At 43.2% G+C, this 22,101-nt stretch overlaps 1 protein-coding gene across 11 annotated transcripts in view; it reads right to left on the bottom strand.

Annotated features, from left to right (window-relative positions):
- The window catches only part of LOC126918888 (protein dead ringer), a 135,680-nt gene that overhangs the window by 44,840 nt on the left and 68,739 nt on the right, over positions 1-22,101 (bottom strand). For all 11 annotated transcript variants that reach the window (XM_050727410.1, XM_050727413.1, XM_050727412.1 and 8 more), the window contains one exon: positions 7-79. In XM_050727410.1, the coding sequence (XP_050583367.1) occupies positions 7-79 (73 nt within the window). The remainder of the gene's footprint in view (positions 1-6; positions 80-22,101) is intronic.

Here is a 22,101-nt window from a genome sequence, read left to right as displayed (position 1 = left end):
ACATACCTCGTTTCTGCATGTAGCTGAAGAGATCATCCAGAAACTCTTTTCGTTTTGGATCCTCGTTGATCTCATAGAGCTGAAACAATGAAAGTAGAAAACGGTGAACATATTAGCATGGCAATATTTCCTCGAGTATTTCACTTTTCTGGAATTGCGTGCAAAACGATAAACAAAGGACGATCGACACGATGAAAAATTGGCTGGGACTAAATCGTAGTGACGTAAGTCTCGATTAGCAGCTGCTTTTCTTAAAACGATATAGTAGCGTATTATTATAAAAAATATGTTGTGTCATTTGAAAAACGTATTATGACAGAGAGAGAGAGAGAGAGAGAGAGAGAGAGAGAGAGAGAGAGAGAGAGAGAGAGAATAGAGTATTGTAATAACGTGATTAAATACGAAACACCGAATGCACGATAGCTGCGAGAATTGAAACACTTTTTTAATTTCAATTTTTGCGTGCCTTACGTTGCTGTCATTTCTTATCCATTAGTCGATCGTCACACGTTGTCGCGATACGCGGGTTTCTCGATGCACGTATCCTCCCTATTCCACGACGAATAAAATGTTATTCGAGCCGGGCTAATAAAAACAGGAGTGAAACAAGTGTGCTCATAGCGACAGGCAGATTAGTTAGCTCCGATTATTAATGATTCCGTTTAACCTGCCTCATAACCCGAAACCCCCTCGACCGAGGCAAAGCCAAATTCCCTTCGGGCTAGCGGGCCCGTATTATCATATTTGTTATGTACGATGTGCTATATCTAATCCGGGACCCTCTAATTGCTTTTATAATACGAGCTATCCCCCACTCAACTTCGTCTCTCGCGCCCTTTTTGCCTACGTTTTCCTTTGTCCCCTTAAGCACCGTTTCCATTACCGTTTCTTTTCCTCCACTGGCTATCAACTCCGGTGAACAGCTATTGGAAGTAATTGCCGTTTCCGTGGCTCTGACTTCCCTTGATTCTCCGTGTTCTCGATCGGTCAAACCGTTTCAAACAATCTCCGTACTCCTTTATCTCTTTCAAGCGACAGCTGCACAAGTGTCACTGGTCGAGGATAAACCGCGCGAAACGCGACGGTCCAACGATTTCCGCTTTTAGAAATTACGTAGCACGCGTTTCGTTCTATCGTCTCAGAAAGAGAGAAAGAGAGAAAGAGAGAGAGAGAGAGAGAGAGAGAGAGAGAGAGAGAGAGAGAGAGAGAGAGAAAGACTAAGACAAACGATCGCTTAATAGAAGCAACGGCTAGGAACACGAGTCGAATGTTACCTTGGATCATCGTCCGGATAACACGTGCTTCCGACACGCGAATTTATGAACTGACCCAATATTTAAGTCGTTGTTGCTGTTGGCACGGGTAGTAATAGTTCTTTAAACGAATTTCCTATCCCTGTTCGCTCGTAGATTTGCCCGGACGATAAATTCCATTGAACAAAACGTGAGCAACATCTCACGATCTCACGAATAATAATTTTCAAATGTGTGATAATCAATATACGCGGTATCATCGTTTGTTACGTCTAGTTCTCTCGTTTGGTACACGGTACTACATGGTTTCCGAGAGACGAAAACGTACCAATCAGATTTATAACTCGCAAATTATACGAGATGAAAATATCGTGACAAGTACATTTTCATTGATTTTCGAATTTCTATGTCACTTGGTGGCTGAGCCTAGGAGATAGAAATCTTCCTAAAAATAAATAGTACGTTTGCAAAACTTTTTACACCTGGCATTTTTGAAATGTTCAAGAGGGCGTTTGATCTCGCTGTGAAATAAAATTACGGTTCTAACAACGTGGAATTGATCGTTGAATTTTTATCACTTTCCTTCTCTGCAATCGTCATTTGTAATTGAGAAATTTGAGATTTAACAATCGACGCGACGACACGGTCGAACTAAACGTGCTACGCATCGTTTTTAATTCTTCATAATCTTTTAAAAACGTGAAATCGTGGATAAATATACAAGAAAATCTGTCGATGGTTCAAAGGTGACAAAATTATTTATAACTTTGCGCATTCTGAATCGACGTTTTTCTGTGATTGTTACATCACGCTTGGCTATTTGCGCGCAACCAGTTGCAATTAATAAGTACTTCCATGAAACCATTAAAATACAGAAAATATTAACTGAGATCGCGCCAGAATTTTTTGCCGTGGCAGAGTCCAATCGATGTGCAGATACGACACGGATACAAGGATCTACACATTATTATTCGATACAAAAGATTATTCATTATCGCGCCGACTTCCAATATCGCATCAGTTAATCGTTTTCTTTTTTTTCTTATTCAAAAAGATGATCCGCAACAGTAGAAACGTATACATTTAACGCGTGAATACAGCTGTTTCCGGTGCAGCGTCTATTATCCACTGTGTATGTATTATGCGTTTGGCAAGGACAGGTGTCTTACAATTGGTAACGCCTACGATACCAAATCTATCTATTATCAATAGAGCAAGATTTGTTCATAGACAAAGCGCGATATAGACGCGAAACAATTTACAAATACACCCACGTTCCTAACTATTAGTACGAATACAGAACTTTGAAAACGAGTGGGAGATTATTAGAATCTTCAAGAATTATTATCTCGTTTGAAATCTTATGTAAAGATTGGCAGAGATTAGACGAGATAAGCAGAGTCTTAAATAAATATTGAATTTTGTAATAAAAATCACGAAAATCAATAAAAATCATTTACGTAATAGATTAAATTCCTTCGTGTTCATATCTGGTACGATCACTGTTTCAACTAATTCTGATACGCCTATCTTTTCTATTACATTCGTTCCGTTTCCAATCCGAAATTTCGATTCTAATTCTAGATAAAATTGCCTGAATTTGCGTCTAATTTATGTAAAACTTTTTTCACGAGGATAATCAATGAGGTAATCCGTCATGTCACTCTTGGAACACTTGTCAATAGCTGTTGCAAATCTTTGGACTCTTAATTTGCATGAATGAAAAAAGCAATAATTAATTCCCTGATCGTATGCGCTATTTATCACAGCCTACACGAAACCAAAAGATGCCCTGGCACCTATCGATGTGTATAGCGATTAAATGTTTGGTGCGTTCTTTGCCCTTCGGAGTAAGAGTAACTCTTTCGTTTCTATATACGATTAAATAATTCCAATATCGTGAAACACTGTTCTTACGAATAAGACATATGTTCACCGATGAAGCTTCAAGTTCTAACATACTGGAAACTCGCCAACAGCGCTGTACGTTATCGTGGATTCATAGAGGAAGATCGAAGAACGAAAATTAGACATGCGTTCGTTCTCCGAAATGGCCGGCGTATCGCGGCCCACTTATTCATACATTCCATCGTGTGTTCATGGCAACGCCCTAGCTCGATCTCCACCTCGTCCACCCTTGCAACAGCGTTGAAACGAACGGCTGGACAAACGAACGGATGGACGGACGGCATTTCTCAAGGGCCATTTTGTACCACTTTCTCGTGTTTTTTCTTTGGCTACACGAGCGATGAGCTCGTTAGGGGCAGCCGGAGGGAGAGGACGGGGTAAAAGGTCGGAGAAAGAGGAACGAACCGACCGAGGCCAGGGAGCAACGGAGAGAAAACAGAGTCCGAGGGTTCAACCAGCGTATATTGATTGATCTACAGTTAAGCGGACTGACGGCAGCCACGTGAAGATCGGGTAGAACGGCTCTCGTCTTTCTCTCGCTCTTGCTTTTACACTTTCGCGTCTCTTCCTTCTTCCTCGTATCTTTTCCCCTATCCTTCACTACCGTAAAATAAAGAGAGGCGAACGGAATTTGCTCTCGATGATGCATGCTTCGCGGCCCCGCCCTCTCCTTCTCATCGACTGACGGCCGGTGAATAATAATTCCTGATACAGCCGACGTTGATCGGGTTACTTTCGTCCCTGCGAGCAGAGGAGGGACGCAACCCGCTCAGATGATCGATGTACACGCCGCTGCTAGCGCCACGTCCTACGGGATGATCCTCTGCATCGACCACGCGATACGGTTGCGCTTTTATCGTCCGGACGATTAACTATCGTTAGCATCCCATCGTCGCGTCGTTCAGTCGTTGTACCATGGGGACAGTCGATCGATTTATCACCTGCATCGATCTATCGATCGCGATGCAAACACATTCGCACGATTGATACGTCTCGTAACCCGCCTTCCGGGTTCTCATAAACTTTCTTTCTGCGTAAGCGTTCTCTTGTACTAGGAACACATTTGAAAGGATAACATCGCTTTCCAATAATTTCAGTAAATCAGAAGTAAATATATAGTATTATTCGCTGTATCATTTCGTAGGGACGATCAAAGTATTTAAACGATCGATTATCCACTGTATCGATAAATCTCAATATTTAATACTTAGCTAACGCTTCCACGTTATATCCTCGATGTAATTATTCATATGGTGCACTAATCTTTTATTAAGTATATATTTGCGATAAATATACGTTTTTAAATTGATTTGAAATTTGACCGATATAACAGCGACAGCCGCGTCTCGTTACAGTGGCAATGAAATTTCAAAATAGCTCACACAACGCATACAAATAAAAGTTTCCTGCGACAAGTGTTTAAATACTTTCGTAGTCGGTGTATTTGACTGCTTTGATATTCGTTATAACACCCGTCCGCGGTAACTATGTATAGCCTAAGGAAACACGAACTCGCGATCTTCATCGAGCGACCGGGTTTACGAGCGCGAACACGATCCGGAAGAGAGGTCACCGTAAAATTCGCCGAACAAGTGAAAAGCGAATCGCGAGAGACGAGAGCGCCGTTTCAACGCCACACGTCGTTACTTTTACGACGAGTAATTATCGATGTGCGGCTCTTTCTACCATCTCCAACATTCAGATATCTTACTCTTCCGGCTGATAAGGAACAACGATAACGGTAGAACGTACCGTTGCCAACGTTTCTCTAGGAAACGTGTTTGCACGGTGTCTTTGACAGATTGCAATCGTCTTTCACGCAGTTGTTGGAAACGTATAAAAGAAGACTAGCGAGGAAAGATTACATCGACGAAAGGATGAGATTCGAAAGTGCTTACGCGGTTGACAAGAGGAAATTCTAACAACCAGCTACATTCGCTTGACTATGTAATTAGATGCTTAGTCTCCTGGTTTTCGCACCGACACCCGTATACCTATTCGCTGCGCCCCCGCGAACACGGGGTCAACTTCCGGTCGTAAAAGCTTTTATAAGGGTGCGTCTCGAGCGAAACGGAAACGGGTGCAGCCTTAAATAATGCGTTCGTGGTCGGTTGTCGAGGTCAAGACGGAGTCGATGCGCTTCTTAGAATGCTTTATCTACGCCTCCACTTCCTTTTCTTCTATTTTGTTCCGCGTCCAGTCGTTCTACTTTGTAACAAGCCAAACACTTGGCCAATGTCCCTTAAGCTGTGTCTCCATCGAAGCAACAACGACCAACTTTTTCTTCGTATTCCACGTTTCTTCAAAACGTCGATATCTGTTATCCTGCATTCCTCCGTATTTCTATCATTGTTAGTAAAAAGAAAAGTTGCTCCTTGTTGTCTGTTACGAATCGAAGCGGGAAACATCAAAGAGATATGAGCGACACGCGGTAACGCGTCACGACAGAAACAAATGTTCCTTCGGTGTGTGCAGTTTGTCGATGCTGACACGATTGTATTAGTAGTATATACACTTGTTTGTCCGTTACGATATGTCAATACGTCTTTAAGATACGTCGCATCTATACCTCGTGTCAATTTTTCTTACAACAGGATCAATGTCCTGAAGTAAATATCGCATAATCGAAATCGGTACAAAGTCCCGAACATGATCGTCCGTTGTATGTGCTCGTTTTTCAGCGTATTTAAAAGTCGCGAGCCGCTGAATTTCCGACGTTCTTTAAGACTTCGCCAAACTCGCATTTTTCATTTCTTCTTTTATTCGTATTAATAACAAACGAGCCTTCTTCCACCATCCATCATCCGCAACTTCGCACAAACCATCTGCTACGTATACGTCTGAATAATCCGTTGCGAAAGAACAAACGTTGCTTTGAAATTGAAACAATATCCAAATGCAACGTTGTTTCGACATGGACAAAATGTTTCTACAAGTTAATATCTGTCGAGTACTTTATGGAACGTGCAACAACAAGAACAGAGCACAGCTTTTGCAGCATCGCTCGACGATGTTCCTATCTACGTATTCGACGAAAAACGAAATCGGATGGGACGCGATCAACCAGAAAACGTTTACAATCGCGTACCGATCCCACGTGTATCTTGTCTCGTCGTCCGTAATCAAACAGATTTCGCGCGATTCGAAGAACTTTCGTGGGATAGTCGAGAGAATCGAGACAGTTTACACGTTTACAACTTACGCGTTACACGACATTCCGACATGAGTGAGCCGCGGAGTGGAAGAGGGTCGGAGGATCAGGGTTAACGAAGCGTGGTGGCGAACCAGTCGCGTCGCTTTTTGCCACCGTGGCCAGGAAAAGTCGATCGGTCAAGAATCGATAAATAATAACCCTCGCGAAGGCAAACAACGCCTCTTCCGTTTCGTTGATTTACGAGTTGCTGCACTTGGCTCCGCGCGCGTTTTATGCCCAGCCGTTGCTTCTGACACGGAAGCGAGTCGATTCATACTTGCCAAGGAGCTCCGTGGGCGCGATGAAAATTCGCTTCCATTCTATTTGGCTGTTGGCAGTCGTAATTACACAGAACGGGTATTCTTATCTACCTTTGTGAGAATCTTAAAGGTGTACAGACGTACAGTGTGCACGTAGTACGCAAAAATAAATAAAACATTGGAAACGTAATCATAGAATGACAGTCGTCACTGCATTTAACTGCAGCGAAACAAATCTTTCTTCGCGAGTCACGTTTTGCCAATTATATCTTGGCTACGTGAAAGGATGAATTTTTCATGTTGAAAAAGTAAATGAAAATTTTGTTTTGACTATCTGATTCCTGGCTCGTGTTAGGTTGTCCCATAAGTTTCTTTCGTTTTATAAGGAAACGATAGATGCACAACGTTTCTTGTTTTATATCGTTTTATCGAATCATGTATGATCGTAATAATAGAAGAAATCTTTTTTAAAGGAAGTTTCTCAAATTTCGAATGCTCCGAAACGTATTTAGAAGCAACTGGGTCAATTAGAAAATTCCGTTTGCGACTGTGCTTGGATTATTTAAGAGAATCTCCGATTAATCCGCGTTTCTCGTTAAAACTTTTTCGGCAAGGATGATGCTTGTAAACGTTACCTATCTTCTTCGGAGCAAAGGAAAAGAGAGAAACGTGGAGATATCAAGATCGCGGTTTATACGAGCGGTCGTAATAGCCGCCGCTATCATTATCCTCTTTCAGGGCATTAAAGATAGCGCTGGTAATTATTATGATTACGATGAGAATAGCGTATATAAAGCGTGTTACGCTTCTATAAACCTTCGTAATGTTGGGAATTGCTGGAGAGCGTAGACCTTTGCTATTCATGTAGGTCATCTACGACATCCACGACATCTATCCTGTGATATTTCTTAGATGAGAGTCCAAATATATCAGATTCCATCGATTAATTGACTCAAGCACATTTGACGTTAATTAAACACATGAAACACAAATTTTCTATATATAATTATTTCTATGTGAAGACTACAGAACAAGAATTTATGCTTACAAGGATACGATTGTCAATTGTTTAAAGGAAAACAACCTCGAATTTCAACGCTAACAATCGAAGACAAATGAAAATCTGAAATTCTACATTATAGCGTTCCCATTGACACGTAGGAAATTATACGATAAAGAAACAACAATTTTTGCACCTACAGCGTTGTCTGCAAGAAATTTTCGAACATCGATCACGCCACATTCGCAAAACTTATTGCACGGTTGTAGGCCAAGTACTAGGAAATACATTTTTTCAATTTTCCATATGCTTTAAATTTTCATGATCGCATTACGAATGACGACGACTATAGGTATAAAATTTACATCATCGTATTTTATTATTAGCCTGAATCTCTCACGCGCTACATTGTAAATGGATAACCACGAAAAATGGGATATTTACGTTTCAACCTGTCGGTTTAGGCTTTCGATTCCTTTGATCGCAAAATGGCTCGTAAAGTCATTAGAATACCCAGAATCGGTGGAGGATTCGATACGCCGAAAAATGAAAGACAGGGGTAGCTGAATTCGCGGAAACTTACGCGCAATGCCGGTTGAAATATCGAGGAAACGCAGATTGTTTGTACTAACGGCAAAGAAGCAATAAGCGTGACGCGGACCAGCCCTCTTGTATATCCGAAGGAATAGCCGGATTCGTTTATATCGAGCTGGTTTTGTCTCCGCTGCCAGTTTCTCGCGCGAGCGATCACACGCTGTGCCAATAGTAGCGGCGACCCTTGTTCGTGATTTCGCAGAGACGCGGTTAATTGCAGTTTATGCTGAACATGGTGTGACTTTCCAGGAAGATCGTGAGATCTTCCCAGAGATTTGATAAACATTCATATATTCTCGAAAGTTATACGTAATACGATTAGACTGCCGATGTTCATGCATTTATGAGAAATTTACAGGCTTTATAGATTTTATAGGTGTCGAAAATATTGTAAATATCCAGATTATAGTACTCGTTATTATCGTAATACGTTACTCGAAATAATTAGTGCCTTGCAACTATACGTATGATTTTGTTATATCGATCAAACAAATGGAAGCGAACAATCCTATAGACTCGATAGATTAACAAGTTACTCGGGTAATACCACGATAAAGATTGAGTTTCACACAGTGATTAGCTGATTCTGACGTACAGATTTATTTGCAATGTGCATTTTCTTCCTTTAAATATATGCAACGTACAAACACGTAAATGTATCCGATCGTGTTATTCCGCATCGTGTATCCTAACTTGTACCAAATATTATCAAGAATTGTGGAAGGTGTTTCGTCGTGTATTGAGGCGGAAAGGCACAAAGTGGCGTCCTAATAGCAAAGGAGAAGGACACAATCAGTGAGTTTCCATTATCGGGGCCAAATCAATCGGCTTTATTCGAACGATATCGGTTCGTGGAAAGAGAAGAGGCTTCCCTCCTCCTTCTCCCTGCCCCTGGTCAACCTCTAATCCGAATGAGGTTTTCCTCGCGTTCGTTCGCCTTTCTTTGACCAGCTACAGCTTCCAGGAGGAATCGTTGACGTTTTTCAAACGATTCGCCCTCGCCCATCTCGAAAGCTTCTTCCAACCTTCTTTCTTTATTCCCTCGCGGTGATTGCCCGATGATTGCGAGCTATACCGAAACGAAATCTTCTCGTCACCTTCGAAGAACAATTTCAACGCGTTCGATGAACCTTCTTTCGTCGATCCTTCTTCCACAAGACATCTCCGATATCTACGTACAACGATTCGTTCGAATTTGGTCAAATTTTACATTCCACGTTTATGAAATTTTATGACAAATGGAAAAGGGAGAACAATACGTTCGGGGAACGATTCGAGTGCGTTCTATGAACCTTCTTTCAAAGATTATCCCCTACGTTCCGCAGGAAATCTCTACCAATGGTAAAGTTTATTCGAGTTCGATGGAATTTTACGAACCAGCTCTGCGAATCGAAAGGTATCTATAGAAACGCGAATATTTGTTAAAATTCACTTTAGAATCTACGCTTACTTATGCCATCCCCGTTTGTGACGAATAAATTTATACGATCGAATTAATTAATTTCTCGAGAAATTGGACGTTGATCGTACCCGGGGAAGCTCACAAAAGACGAGATCGAACGATTTGCCTTGCAAGATGCTCGCCTACGAAATCTCACATCGTATGAGGATAAAAGCGCACCGGCTCGATGTTTACAATGAAATTGAGATATTAAACGGGTGAAAATGACGTGGAACGCGTCACCGATGAATTCGGGGCCCGCGATCCCGAAACCGGGCTGAAAATACAAATAAAGAGGCCGCGTCTATAGCGCGACCAAGGAGGTCGAGAGCTTTTTTTACGACACGAAGGGGTATAAAATACAAGGAACGAGAAGAAGGTTGACGTTCGATGACGCCAGATGTCGGCGTCACAAAGAAGGAACGGCATAAAGAGCGAAGTTCGTGGTCCCTACGCGTCCTTCCACTCTCATGGAGAGAGTCCCCGATACGCCGGGGATTTTATGCCCGTAGCTGGAAATATTAAATCGCACCTAAGCACGTTTTATGTCGACCGCCTAATAATCTCCACCGGAGCTGTTTCTTCCTTTCTCCGCGGCGGAACCAGTCAGTTTTCGTCACCCCGTCCCGCAAGGACTTTCGTACGATCTCGAACGTTCAACACGGTCACGTTCCCGAACGTTTCACGCTCACGAGAACATGATCGTTGGTGGTCGTGGTCCAGCTGTACGATTTATAAACCCCCTTTCGACGAAATGTTCGTAAATTATATCGTTTCCTATTCTTGTAACCCTTTCTACAAATTTGTCACACGTGTCGTGGTTTAATTTTGATTTAACACGTAGGCAAACCATAATTTTCATGGTTGATGGGCAACTGGTTGTTCGCATACTTCGTGCATTTTATTTCGATACAGTGAACGAAAGCCTTTGACTGCAAAGATTTCTCGCTTTTTATCCCAGATGTGACATCTCGAAGAATTTATACTTTAATCAGCGTCCAATATAAAAACGTGGCAAGCATATCGAAGAGAACGATATTACGTCTATCCGAGAAAAAGATTCCATCTGACCTTCGGAATTAAGATTTGCCAAAGAAGAAACAAAATCGTTCTAAACAGGATTATTATTATGATTATATAATTATGTGGATATACTGACCACACGAGAATCGTTCGCCAATTCCTTCTACAGGGAATACTTTCAGCTCATCGCGATACGTGGCAATGGTTTCTAACCGATTCTAACAAATATTAAATTTTTGCGAAAAGAAACTGAAAGCTCGCGAAATCGGGCGAAACTTCCCAAATGGATATTCTTCGATAATGCGAAGGAACGTCGAGAAACTTCTCAAATTTATCCACAGCGATAAACACCTGTGCGATTCCATTAAACTATCACTAACCGGCAGTACACGTCGTTGATGAGTCACATCTCGATGATCCTTTTAAATAAGAAAAAGAAAACGATTTACTTTCTGATCAATGATCGAATCACTTTGTACAATTAGGTGTTTCATTGTATTATGCGAATCTATAAAATAGCGGGAGATTAACCGTATTGTATCTTTGCGCTGATACGCGCGATCGGAAGATCGTTATCGCGAAAGGAACGGATATAGCGCGATAGGGCACCGATTTCTTAATTCGATGAGGAAACGCGTGTAATTAATCGCGATTCGGAGAATATCTCGATCGATCAAATATTTGTACTTCGATAGAGGCGTTTGCGGTCGGCTCGAAGTTACGCAACGACGCACGAGCACCGTGGACGATAAGAAATCGCGGGAAAAAAGCGGTTCGAGGGACGATTTAATAAGCGGAACAGGCCGCTTCCTTTTCAAACGTTTTACCCGGGCCTATTTTCTGCCCCGCCGTGACGTGTCGATCGCCGGGATGGAAGAATGCGAGGAAGCGCGAACACGCGAGAAAGACACGGCTGTCGCTTGTCACATAACTCTCTCCCGACTTCAACGCTGGCACGAGCGAGTCGTCGCTTTTTTGCAGCCATCTCAAACGTAACCGGCGATCACGACCGCGTCTCATGCTACTTTTTCTTGTTAACCGGTCACGGGCTTTTCCGACAAGTATAATTTTGCCATCGCAAAAGTCGATTCTCATCTGCTTCTTCTTGCAACATCGTTGAAGGTATACTCTTCTTCGTGAACATTAGCATGTTTATCAAAATTATCGTTAACACGTGGACTATCGAAACACCGATCAGTGGAACGATCGATTAACGAGAAATATGGTTCTTTACGAGAGAAATTTCAAAATGGAAACAAAAGTTGCCAGCAATTGCTACCTACGCTTCCGTCCAGAAGTTTGTATTCCTGTTTAATATTAGCACGCTAACTGCCACTCGGGTCATCGTTCGCGTTACCAAATTTTTTAGGACTATTAAGATAAGACAAATTTCACGGACTGGGGAATTTTTAGCAACGCGAATCATTCGAATCACGTTATCGATCGCTAGAAAGGGATGACAAAGTGGACCATTAGAAACAATTTTTTTAAATACACGTAACATTATCCTCCACTCTCAAATGTACCATAAATGCATAAACGTGCGCGGTCTAATCATCGATTAAAACGCAATACGTTCGTAACGCGTCGTCTCGTATACAAGTTCGATTTTTCGATATCGAGATACTGCGACTCTCGGCTGACTCGGATAGACCAGTACTTCGCTGTAAAATCTAAGAAATCCAGTGTAAGTGGTTCGATGGTTAAACGCACTGGCGTTTTAATCCAATTTGGACGACATAGGAAACGCTTCGTGGCGCGAAGAAGGGGTCAGAGACCCGGTGCAAATACGCGTTAACCAGCGCGTTAATCTTTCGTCGCTGCAGCTCCTTTATCAACCGTGCCGGTAAGACGGCGTGTATCGTCGGCCAATAACTTCCCTCTGCTCGGCGAGAGGACGATCGGTCGCCCGAATTCTTTTTCTTCGTCAAATCCGACCAAGAGATAACGAGATGCCCACCGCGCGAGATTTACGATCGCGAAATTTAATTCGGTAGCTCGTCCAATTTGATCGCGATATCGCGATAAAGCCGCGATGTCCGCCGTGCCACGGTCACCGTTGTATCCTCGTCGACCGATTACACGTGTGGTGTGGAAACGAGAACACGAGCAACGAGCCACACAGGCGTAATTTGAATTTATTTTTATCGTTTCGATGTACAGAGACAAACGAAGAAGGGAAGAGATACAGAAGTAATAGAAACGCAGTTCCAGTTTCAATCGATCCGTATGGAATTCCAGCGAGTCACATTGTAACAGAATTTCAATTATTGTAACATCGATTAACAACACTGTTGCGTTCTCTTGTCTATCGTTGGGAAATATTTCAAAGTCAAAAAATTGTTGCTACGCGTGATTTCTCGTTTCAATCGTACGTTAATTAATTGTATTTTCTTGAAACATTACGAATGGCTAAAACGAGAGCAAAATCGGAATATAAAAATCGATGGTCCCTCGTAAGTAAGATTGGAAACAGGAATAGAAGTCGAGGGAAATTGTTGCATTTTCGATTAGAATCTGCTGTCCCTGTTTAATCTTAATATTTGTTCATTTTCAAATAAATGAACTCTCAAACGAGAACGAAGTTATTCGATTACCCTCTTTGATTGATGATATTCCTTCTTTTCTTCTTATTTGTCACGATCTCTTTCAGTTTCTGCTTTTATCTTTAGTTTCTCTTTCGAAAGAAGCCCGAAATTCTCCGTGACACGACGACGTACAAATAATCAATCGCTCTAGCGTATAATTCAGCCATACGTCAACGTTGTTACGGTCTAATTGCGAGAAAAGAATCGCAACGCCACTGAAGATGCGGGGTTACGCGAGATTGGGAGAAACCAGGAAGATCGATCAACATTGGCGACGTTGAACGTAAAATACGGCTGGTAAAAGTGGTGTTACTCGTGGTCCAGCCTCTGACCACGTCCCACTCTTCTCAGTTTCGCGTTTCTACCGTGCACGTCGGAAGAAACGCACGAAAACGAGAGGCGAGAGAAAGAAAAAGAACGGAGGGTAGAAGAGGAAGGCCCACCTCGGTGCGGATCAAACGCAGCTGAGCTTCGATTATAATAAATCAAGACGTAAATAATGAAGGAACGGATGGGCCCGAGAGCAAACGGAGGGGAGGGAGAGATAAAGGAGGACAGAGAAACACGGCTGCAATCGAATCTTGGTCCGCTTCAGCAACGATGCTCGATGGCCGGCGCGGTGCAACGCGAGACCTTGCAACGGCGATTAATGTTTCTACCCCGAGGGACCGAGATCTCTCACCGTCACCCGTGGAACGAGTTTGATTTTATATCGTAATTTATTTCAATGGACCGTGTAATAGGATTAATATCTACGACAGGGCGGTTAAGTTTTATGTATCGTTTGCCTTCTCCGCTACGGTTTGCCCTCGCGAGCTTATTATTTCGCGAGTCGATTCGAATCTTCCTGCCACGTGAATGCTGGCCGTTCGAGCTTTCGCGTATTGCTGGCTGGTCGTGATATTCAAAAATCGAACAACGCAATTTCGTTGATTTTACTACAGAGAGTTCTTCTTCGATTTTCTATATTGTCGCTGCTCGATGAATCACACGATCGCACGAAATACACGATGCTTTTCACGATATATCGACAATAGCGTAATATCTTCTTTAAAACCCCACCTTTGAATCTTTTATTTTTCAATCCTGAAGATGATAACAACACGTGCTAATAGTTAGACTTTGTGTCTTATCTGACCGTCGAGGGATAATTCTCACTCGTTCTGTGAAAATCGTTTCCACGAGCTTCGCGAGTTTATGATTCAATCAGACGCGAAAATGTTATTACGCTACTCAGTACGGATAAAAAATTTATTTTCTATTATACTTCAGTTATACCATTAATTCATTTCGTCGATGTTCGATCGAATTAAATTTCGCTGTAGATGTTGTAACGTCTATTACTGGTTTCGGGTATCTTTAAATAAAAGACCTTGAATCCTATTCCTGCGGATATCGCGATAGCGTGAAAAATATTCGATAGGGCATCGCGTTCGTTCCCTCGAAAGACTCGCTCTCGTAAAGAAGTCGGTCTACGACCGAGGAAGTCCGTGGTCCCACGCGAAACACAGCAACGGCATTGTCTACCACGGCCACGCAATTACCTGGACTTAGCTATGGGAAGATTATGCGTCTGGCTTGAATTACGTGTATCAGTAAGGGAAAAAAGAAGAAGAAGAAGATGAGGAGGACAGAGATGGAACGAAAAAGAGAGGAGGGATCGACGGTTCGGAAAGAAGAGAAATACAGGAGGGGAGGCTCTCTTATTAACGAGGAAGCGAAACAACTCGCACCGCCATGCTAATCGAACGAACATACAAAACGCACAGTCGTTCCTGACCGCGGTATCAACGGCCATCTTTGTTCCTCGTGCCTGCGCGATTCTTCACCGATGGGAATTTATCGAACCGTGAAAGGATCCCCTCCATTACTCGATGTAATATTCGAAAATACCGAGTTCCTTACGACGGTTATAAAGCGTGCGTATCGGGATCTAACGAGCGTACGTTTAGCCATCGAATTAGACAGTGGCCAGCGATAAAAGTTCCACGCAGCCTCGCGATTTCCAATTGCCAACGTTTCACCGACTTCTATCCGTTCTATCGTAGAATTTCGATTATCTGAATTCCAGTTATTGCAACGAAATTTTAATTAACGTCCAATTAACCTTCTAAGCGTCTAGTTCGTACGTAATAGGAATATTCGTGTGTACTATATTTGAAATTAAATTGTATTCCGCGCTTAATGGAAACACTGATAATGTTTTATTTCGTAACTATTAAACGGAAAGAAACGAATATAGACGATGATTCGTTTGTTGATTAAATACGTAGTTGGAAAAAGGTAGATATAATTGTTTCAGACGAATATCTTTTTCAGTTACGTTCGATTATCGCGAAGAACGTTCAAGGGTTTCGAGTAATAACGAGTAATAGCAGAGCGTAATGAGTTCCTATCGTACGAATGAAAAATAATAAGGAGAAAGATTGTTCGACTATTACCTATACGAATTTCAGTCGTGTTCGTTGATGACTTTAGATACAAACATTCGCCATACATGTTACATACCGTGTTGTTAATTAAAATTCTAATGACAGTAGCCGAGGAACGCATTACGCTGAAGGAATATCTGCAAGAACAATTTCCTACGAACGACGTTGCAACAGCACTCAAGGAGTATCATATGCGAAAGAGGAACCTCCAGCCAAAATCCAAAATCGATTTTGCACAAATAAATACAACGGTGGAACGTTAGGGAAGCGAAGAGGCGATAGTGGTAATCGAGGTCCGCGGAGGCGACAGAAGGAGCAGGGTCGAAGCAAGAAAAGGAGGAGGCGGGTGGAGACGACGACCGGCGTCGGCAAGAGGAGGCAGTTAGCGCGTGTTTACACGACAGCGCTATGTAGCCGGCGACCTCACAGAACAGTCTCTCGAGCCGAGCAAAGTGAACGTTTCTATTTGTCCGAACACCTCTTTCCGTCCCTTTCTCATCAACTATCCGTCCCGGTCTAACCTTCTTTTCGTTCTATCGTTTCGTCTCGCTTTCTCCCCTCGTCCACTGCCTCCGCTACTCTACACTCGACCCTTGAACGTATAATGACGCTCGGACCCGGCGAAACGGGTTAACACCGTGGGGGCCAGCCCGAAAATTGATATTTAAATGCGACCAATTATCCAGGAGCTGTTCCCTCGTTTCGATATCTCGAGATTCGTGTTCGTTAACGAGGGAGAGAACGAAGAAGAACGGGTTACAAGATCGACGCGATCGATTCGGAGCAAGGTTGGTTCTTTTCGACGTGGATAACATTGGCCAAATGTCGATGATAGCGTTTGAGATTCACAGACGTGTAAAGACCGCGAGATCTCTTCGATGATACCGATTGCTGCGAGGTAATTGCCTTTTCGCTCGACATATTTTTCCTACGATTTATAAAGAGTTCAAAGTTCAAAGCGACGAAGAAATAATCGGGTATCGCATAACGCGTTTAATACGGACCTGAATCTGATTTCCCCGCGCTTTTTCACTTTCTCTATTGTGAATCTATGAATCTGATTTTCTTTGCATACGGTACTGTATGCTAATGGACGATTTTCATACAATATCAGTCTTTATACCGGGTATAAAACTTTATAGAGGTCTGTCAGTGCGAATTATCGTAAATTATCCTTCTGCAATTTCGTCGCTTCTGGTACGAACCAGATTCGCAGAGTAAAAGGTAAAGGTGCACGGTCGATAAAGATCCTGGTATTTCTTCAACAATATCGGTCTTCCATTTCTTCGTTCCGCGAACTTTCGCAAGCGATTCAAAGTGTAACAAATGAACGAAGAGAAAAAAAGAAGAGATTGACCGCGTGCAATAAATCTAGACGGGTGTTGCCCGCGAAACTCAACACTATAGGGACATTGTCCTCTTGTGGGACAGGGGAACAGGCTCGTAAAGACGCAAAGTCGATTCGATCTGGTCGAACGGCGTAGATCCGAAAAACGTAGCCAGGCCCAGCGCCCTTTTACGATTTTGGATACGACATCTAAAATGCGATGTTTACAGGGGCGACGCCGATGAGAACGTTTTTATTAATAATTTTTAGTGAGGTCCGCCGCTCGATCGTCGTAAAAGCCACCGGTTGGCACTTTTGTAAAGTCGGTCTCTGTTCGCTCGGTTCTCGCGGGTCGCTCCTGTAAAAGATATCCGCCGGACGTTTGTTGACCATATCCATCGAAATTAGGAGGCCTACCGAGCGCGTTTATGGGATTCTAGACGAGTTTTACAGCGGCGAACGGTCGAGTCGCGCTCACCCGGATGCCGCGTATCGCGGGATGATTAAACGATTATCGTAACGAGGAACGTTTAGGGCATCGTTTAAACTTTATCGGTAGCCCTGTGGCGACCAACTTGTTTCTACAACTTCTCTCATGGCCGAGAAAATTAATTCACTTATTTATATATTAACGTGCAGTTGCTCGGAGAGTTGGTCGAGATTTTATTACGAATCTCTGTCAAACAATGGAACGTTGGAACAAATGTCGAAGAGAATTAAGGAGGAATATTGAAAATTTGTTAACAAAATACGTTCGCGCGTCGTATATGAAAAAAATTTGGAATCGCAATTGGAATGTTGGTTTTCAATAGCTGGTACAGTCTCGTTATCATTTATCGTGGTGTGTAAGAATTTATGAAAAATTTATTCGAAAGAAATACACAAGAGAGTGGATGCTGTGAAAGCCCGTAGAAGCTACATATTTGAAAGAATTCGTTATCGAAAGAGACGACAAATGTTCGAAGAAGAAAATTTAAACCTTTATACTCTAGTCGTAAGCTTTATACGATACTTGCATATTCTTAATAAAAATTAGCCAGAACTTGGGCAAACATTTGTACGTATCCGAGAAGATTCACGGAATCACCGATCGACAGAAGAGAGACGCGGCGTGACCAATTTCGAAGAGCTTCTCTTTCACCGGCAGAAGACTTCCGACTCTTTTGAAGATGGTTCGTTGAGTGAAAATGGCGGCCGACGACCGAATTTATTATCGATGGGTCGAGATTTGTCGAGAATCTTCGAAGAGCCAGCGCGGGTTTGGTAGCTATTTAAGCCACTGATTCACCGTAACCTTTTGATTTCAATACCCGAGCCCGAACACCTCACCCACTTTCTTTCATCCGCGCCTCGACGTCTCTCATTTATACGTCTGTATACCTATTAGTTTATATTTTTGAGGGATAAGTGGCGCGTAATGTATTCCGCCGCCTCCATTTGTCACGCGGTCTGCTGGAAGGAGCCGAGAGGCGACACTGTCTCGTCGTCAAAGGGATTTCGAGACGTTATATTGTTGAGCTCGGTGAAAAGACCGCGCGACCAAGAGGACGTGGAATACGTTTTCGAGCGTGACCCTTTCACGGGGTCTCGCTGGGGTAACGACGACGACGCGACACCGTGAAGCGAGTATAAATTGATACCATTACCAAAAGATATACCGCTTTATCAACAAATTACAATGAGAGATCGGTTAAATTTCAAATATGCGAGGCAGCGAAAAGAAGAACCGACTTGTGTAAGTTGCTGACAACGAGCGAGTTGGAATATTAATCGGACGTTTCCTGGGCCTGGAGCGTAAGCGGCTTGGCGGAACGAAATCCGCTCGGGACAAAAAACAGCCAAATATTTCAATAACCCTTTCGGGGTAGGAGGAAGAACCCGGCGAGAACAAGGATTCACCGAAAATCATATCTGTCAGTTAAAAGTTTTCTATGTATCCTTTCCCGTGTCGTTACGCGCGGCGATATTTTACCAGCCATAAAAAGACGATTAATCAGGTGTCGCTTCTTCCTCCCATCCTCCTCTTCTATCTTTCTCCCTCTCTTTCTTTGCTTTTCTCCGCCGATCTTTTTATATTATATCGTCATACCTGCCGCTCATTTGTTAGAAATAAAAGTCTCTTCTTCGTCTCCGACACCGCGCCGCCTTTCGATCCCTTACCTGCGATCCAGACGCGCACACCTGCACGAAAACCAAACCCACACGCGTCGAAAAACTTGCGCGCACACACCGTACAACGCTCGATCTCCCTTCCCTTCTCACCGAGTTATGACGTGTTTAACATATAAATGAAAATCAGGCCTATAAAAGTTTAACGCCCGCGATTATCTGGCTGCTCGACTTCCCCCATTCCACCCCCCCCCGCCCTTGGCCTCTCTTTCCACTGCTTCGTCTTCGTTCTCTCTCGCACTTCACCCCTTGCCAAGCCGCTCATTTACGGGCACCGCTCCCCCGGACCGTGAATTCTATTTCGGCTTCTTTTCGTGCGCGAGTTTATGCGGCAAAACGAGAGCACGCTCGTCCGATGCACGCATGCCATCCGAAAGCCGTGTTCTCTTTTAATCGATCGTTACGAGGATCGAGGCGATACCGAGTACTCGCGAGCCTTGCAAGGCCGATAATGAAGAAACCAGCGTCGTATAACGCGAACCGTCTTCTAATTAGACTCTCGGGCATGATTTATCCGACTATCTTACATACAAGGTCTTTAAGATGGCTAAAAACGCACCTTTTGTATCATGTCCGCTGGAGTATCCCTGACATTCTTAATGAACGAACCGTTGACAGGCTTCCCGTCTACCATTTTCATCGATAAAATGTAAGATGATAGTCAATATACTGTGGTACTACTCGAACGTGAACGTGAGTTAACACTAGCGCGTACACGATTTTTCGCGACTGAATCACCGACGTACGAACCGTACTCGATAAACATGACTTTTGTCATGTGATAAAGAGTACTCGTTAAAATCACGCGCGGCGGAAAACGAGACCGTGTCGACGCGATGCTCATCGGAAACTGGAATGCCGAAAACCTAGCTGGAATGCTTTTCCTGGACTTCCCTGCAGGCCTCTTTTTCTCACCGTCAGGGTCCTGCCGACGTCACTCTTTCACTGTCTGTCCTTCCTATCTAAGCTTTGCACTGCATGGAGCAGATCCTTCGGCTCCGGTTCCCCACCAAGCTGTTCACCAACCCTCTGTTTCATCTCGACACGCCCCAAATTCGTGCACGAATCTATTCACCGACGCTAATGCCATTTTTCTCGGGCCACCGTGTCGTCTTTGCAAGTAATTATATACTGTTGAATAGCATACCCAACTGGCAATATACGAAATTTTCCTTCCTCCCAATTTTTCCGTTAACCGCGTTTGAAATTTTACTTCGGTGAAATTGACGAGTACACTCGTCGTGTGATTTAAAATATTACCATTTGCTATAAAAGTTAAAAATTTTAGTAAAAAGCGATATAAACGACATTTAGTGGTATTTTTAGTACACGTATTCTATATTTTATAAAAAAAAAATCCAATCGTTTGTTTATTCTCTTTGGTTCGTATATTGGCTACTCTTGGAATTTTGCTAAAGAGACAAGAGAGGTCGAAAACAGCACCGTGACTGGTCGAAAAAGAGAAATTTGGTCATGTACCTCGTCTACCTGACGGTTTCTAATCCCTGGCTAAGAGGGGATCTGGTCTCTACAGAAAAATTATCTTACCTGGGCACAGGGAGCCGTTTCTACATAATATATTGCTTCTGAATCTGAACATTGTTCTTAAAATCGCCGATACCGACAAGGGAGGCTTAGGGTCTACGCGGGACCCGAGCAAGGTGCGCCTTCGGTCTGGCTTCACCGAAGGGACGACGGCTCTCGTCGAAAATGTAATTAATCAAGCTCAAATGCGGTCTAATGAGCTCGTACCATACAGACGGATGGACGTTCTACGAATCGACGATCTAATAGCGCCACGTCGTCGACTGTTCGCTTCGTGCAAGCTCATCAATCGAGCCTCAAGCCAAGCAATCTCCGTGATATCCCAAACCTTCGTTGACATATTACAACTTACAGACAATTACGGTCAAACTTCGTACAAACTTCCATTCCTAGGTACAACTGTCACCGAGAAGAAGGCACAAGGACAAGTCGTTGTAATTATTATACGTACAGCTATTACTTGTTTGTATTTTGGTTAGAGAAAGTTGAAGTCTACAATAAATTAATAGACCGATATAGGATGACAAGAACTGACAAGGTCGAAAGCGGATGTTTTTCCGAGACAAGGTAACAAAGGTGTATCCGTCTTTGGTGACTTTCGAGGATCCTACGCTGTACCTTTCATCTGGAAACGGGACAGGATTGTGGAGAGTACCGCGAGGACGGTTTGTTTGCTTGTGTGCATCGTTGCGTGCGCGATTTTCCTTCTTTTTTTTACCGGTAAACGATGAAAAGCGGACGATCTTCATAGCCAGTCACTCGAGGATCTCTCGTAATAAAGGGAGGTGCTGGTTACCGGAGACACTAAAGTGATTCTCGGTAGATGCGTGTCAGACGCATTCGTCTGGTGCTTAATTTTAGAATACCGGTACGCCGTTCCCCCGCTCTTTCTTTCCCGCCTCCTCTTGGCCATTCTTTCACTCGTCGTCTCCTTGCGAGACGACTGAATCTCGAGTACACTCCTCGAGCACGTAAGCAAGCGCCGCGTGAGTAGCTAAGTACGAAAAATTGCCGATCGACTGCACGTGCAGGCCTCGATGCAAGCAGGTAACGCGTACAGGTGCGTTCCAAGCGTTGATACATGTGCACCATATTTTTTGTCTCATCTATGCTATACTATATTTAGTGCATTTAAGCACTTGCAGTACCGTGGTTGGTCATATTAACTCGTGAAAATCGTCGTTGTCATTTAAAAACAGTTTCATTTGCTAGAAATAATTCGTTCGTTATGGTTAAATATTACGTCGTTCGAAACGATATTGTAGGAGTGAGTGAGTAACATCCGCTTAAATAGCTACCAAAGAAATCGTAAGACAGAAGATGCAGCAGCAACGAATACTCGCTAAAGTCTCGTGTCCACCGAAGCAA

The sequence above is a fragment of the Bombus affinis genome, chromosome 7, assembly GCF_024516045.1.
Source record: "Bombus affinis isolate iyBomAffi1 chromosome 7, iyBomAffi1.2, whole genome shotgun sequence".
Classification (NCBI taxonomy): Eukaryota; Metazoa; Arthropoda; class Insecta; order Hymenoptera; family Apidae; genus Bombus; species Bombus affinis.
The sequence above is the reverse complement of the archived record's forward strand: the minus strand, read 5'-3'. Positions and strand labels throughout refer to the sequence as shown.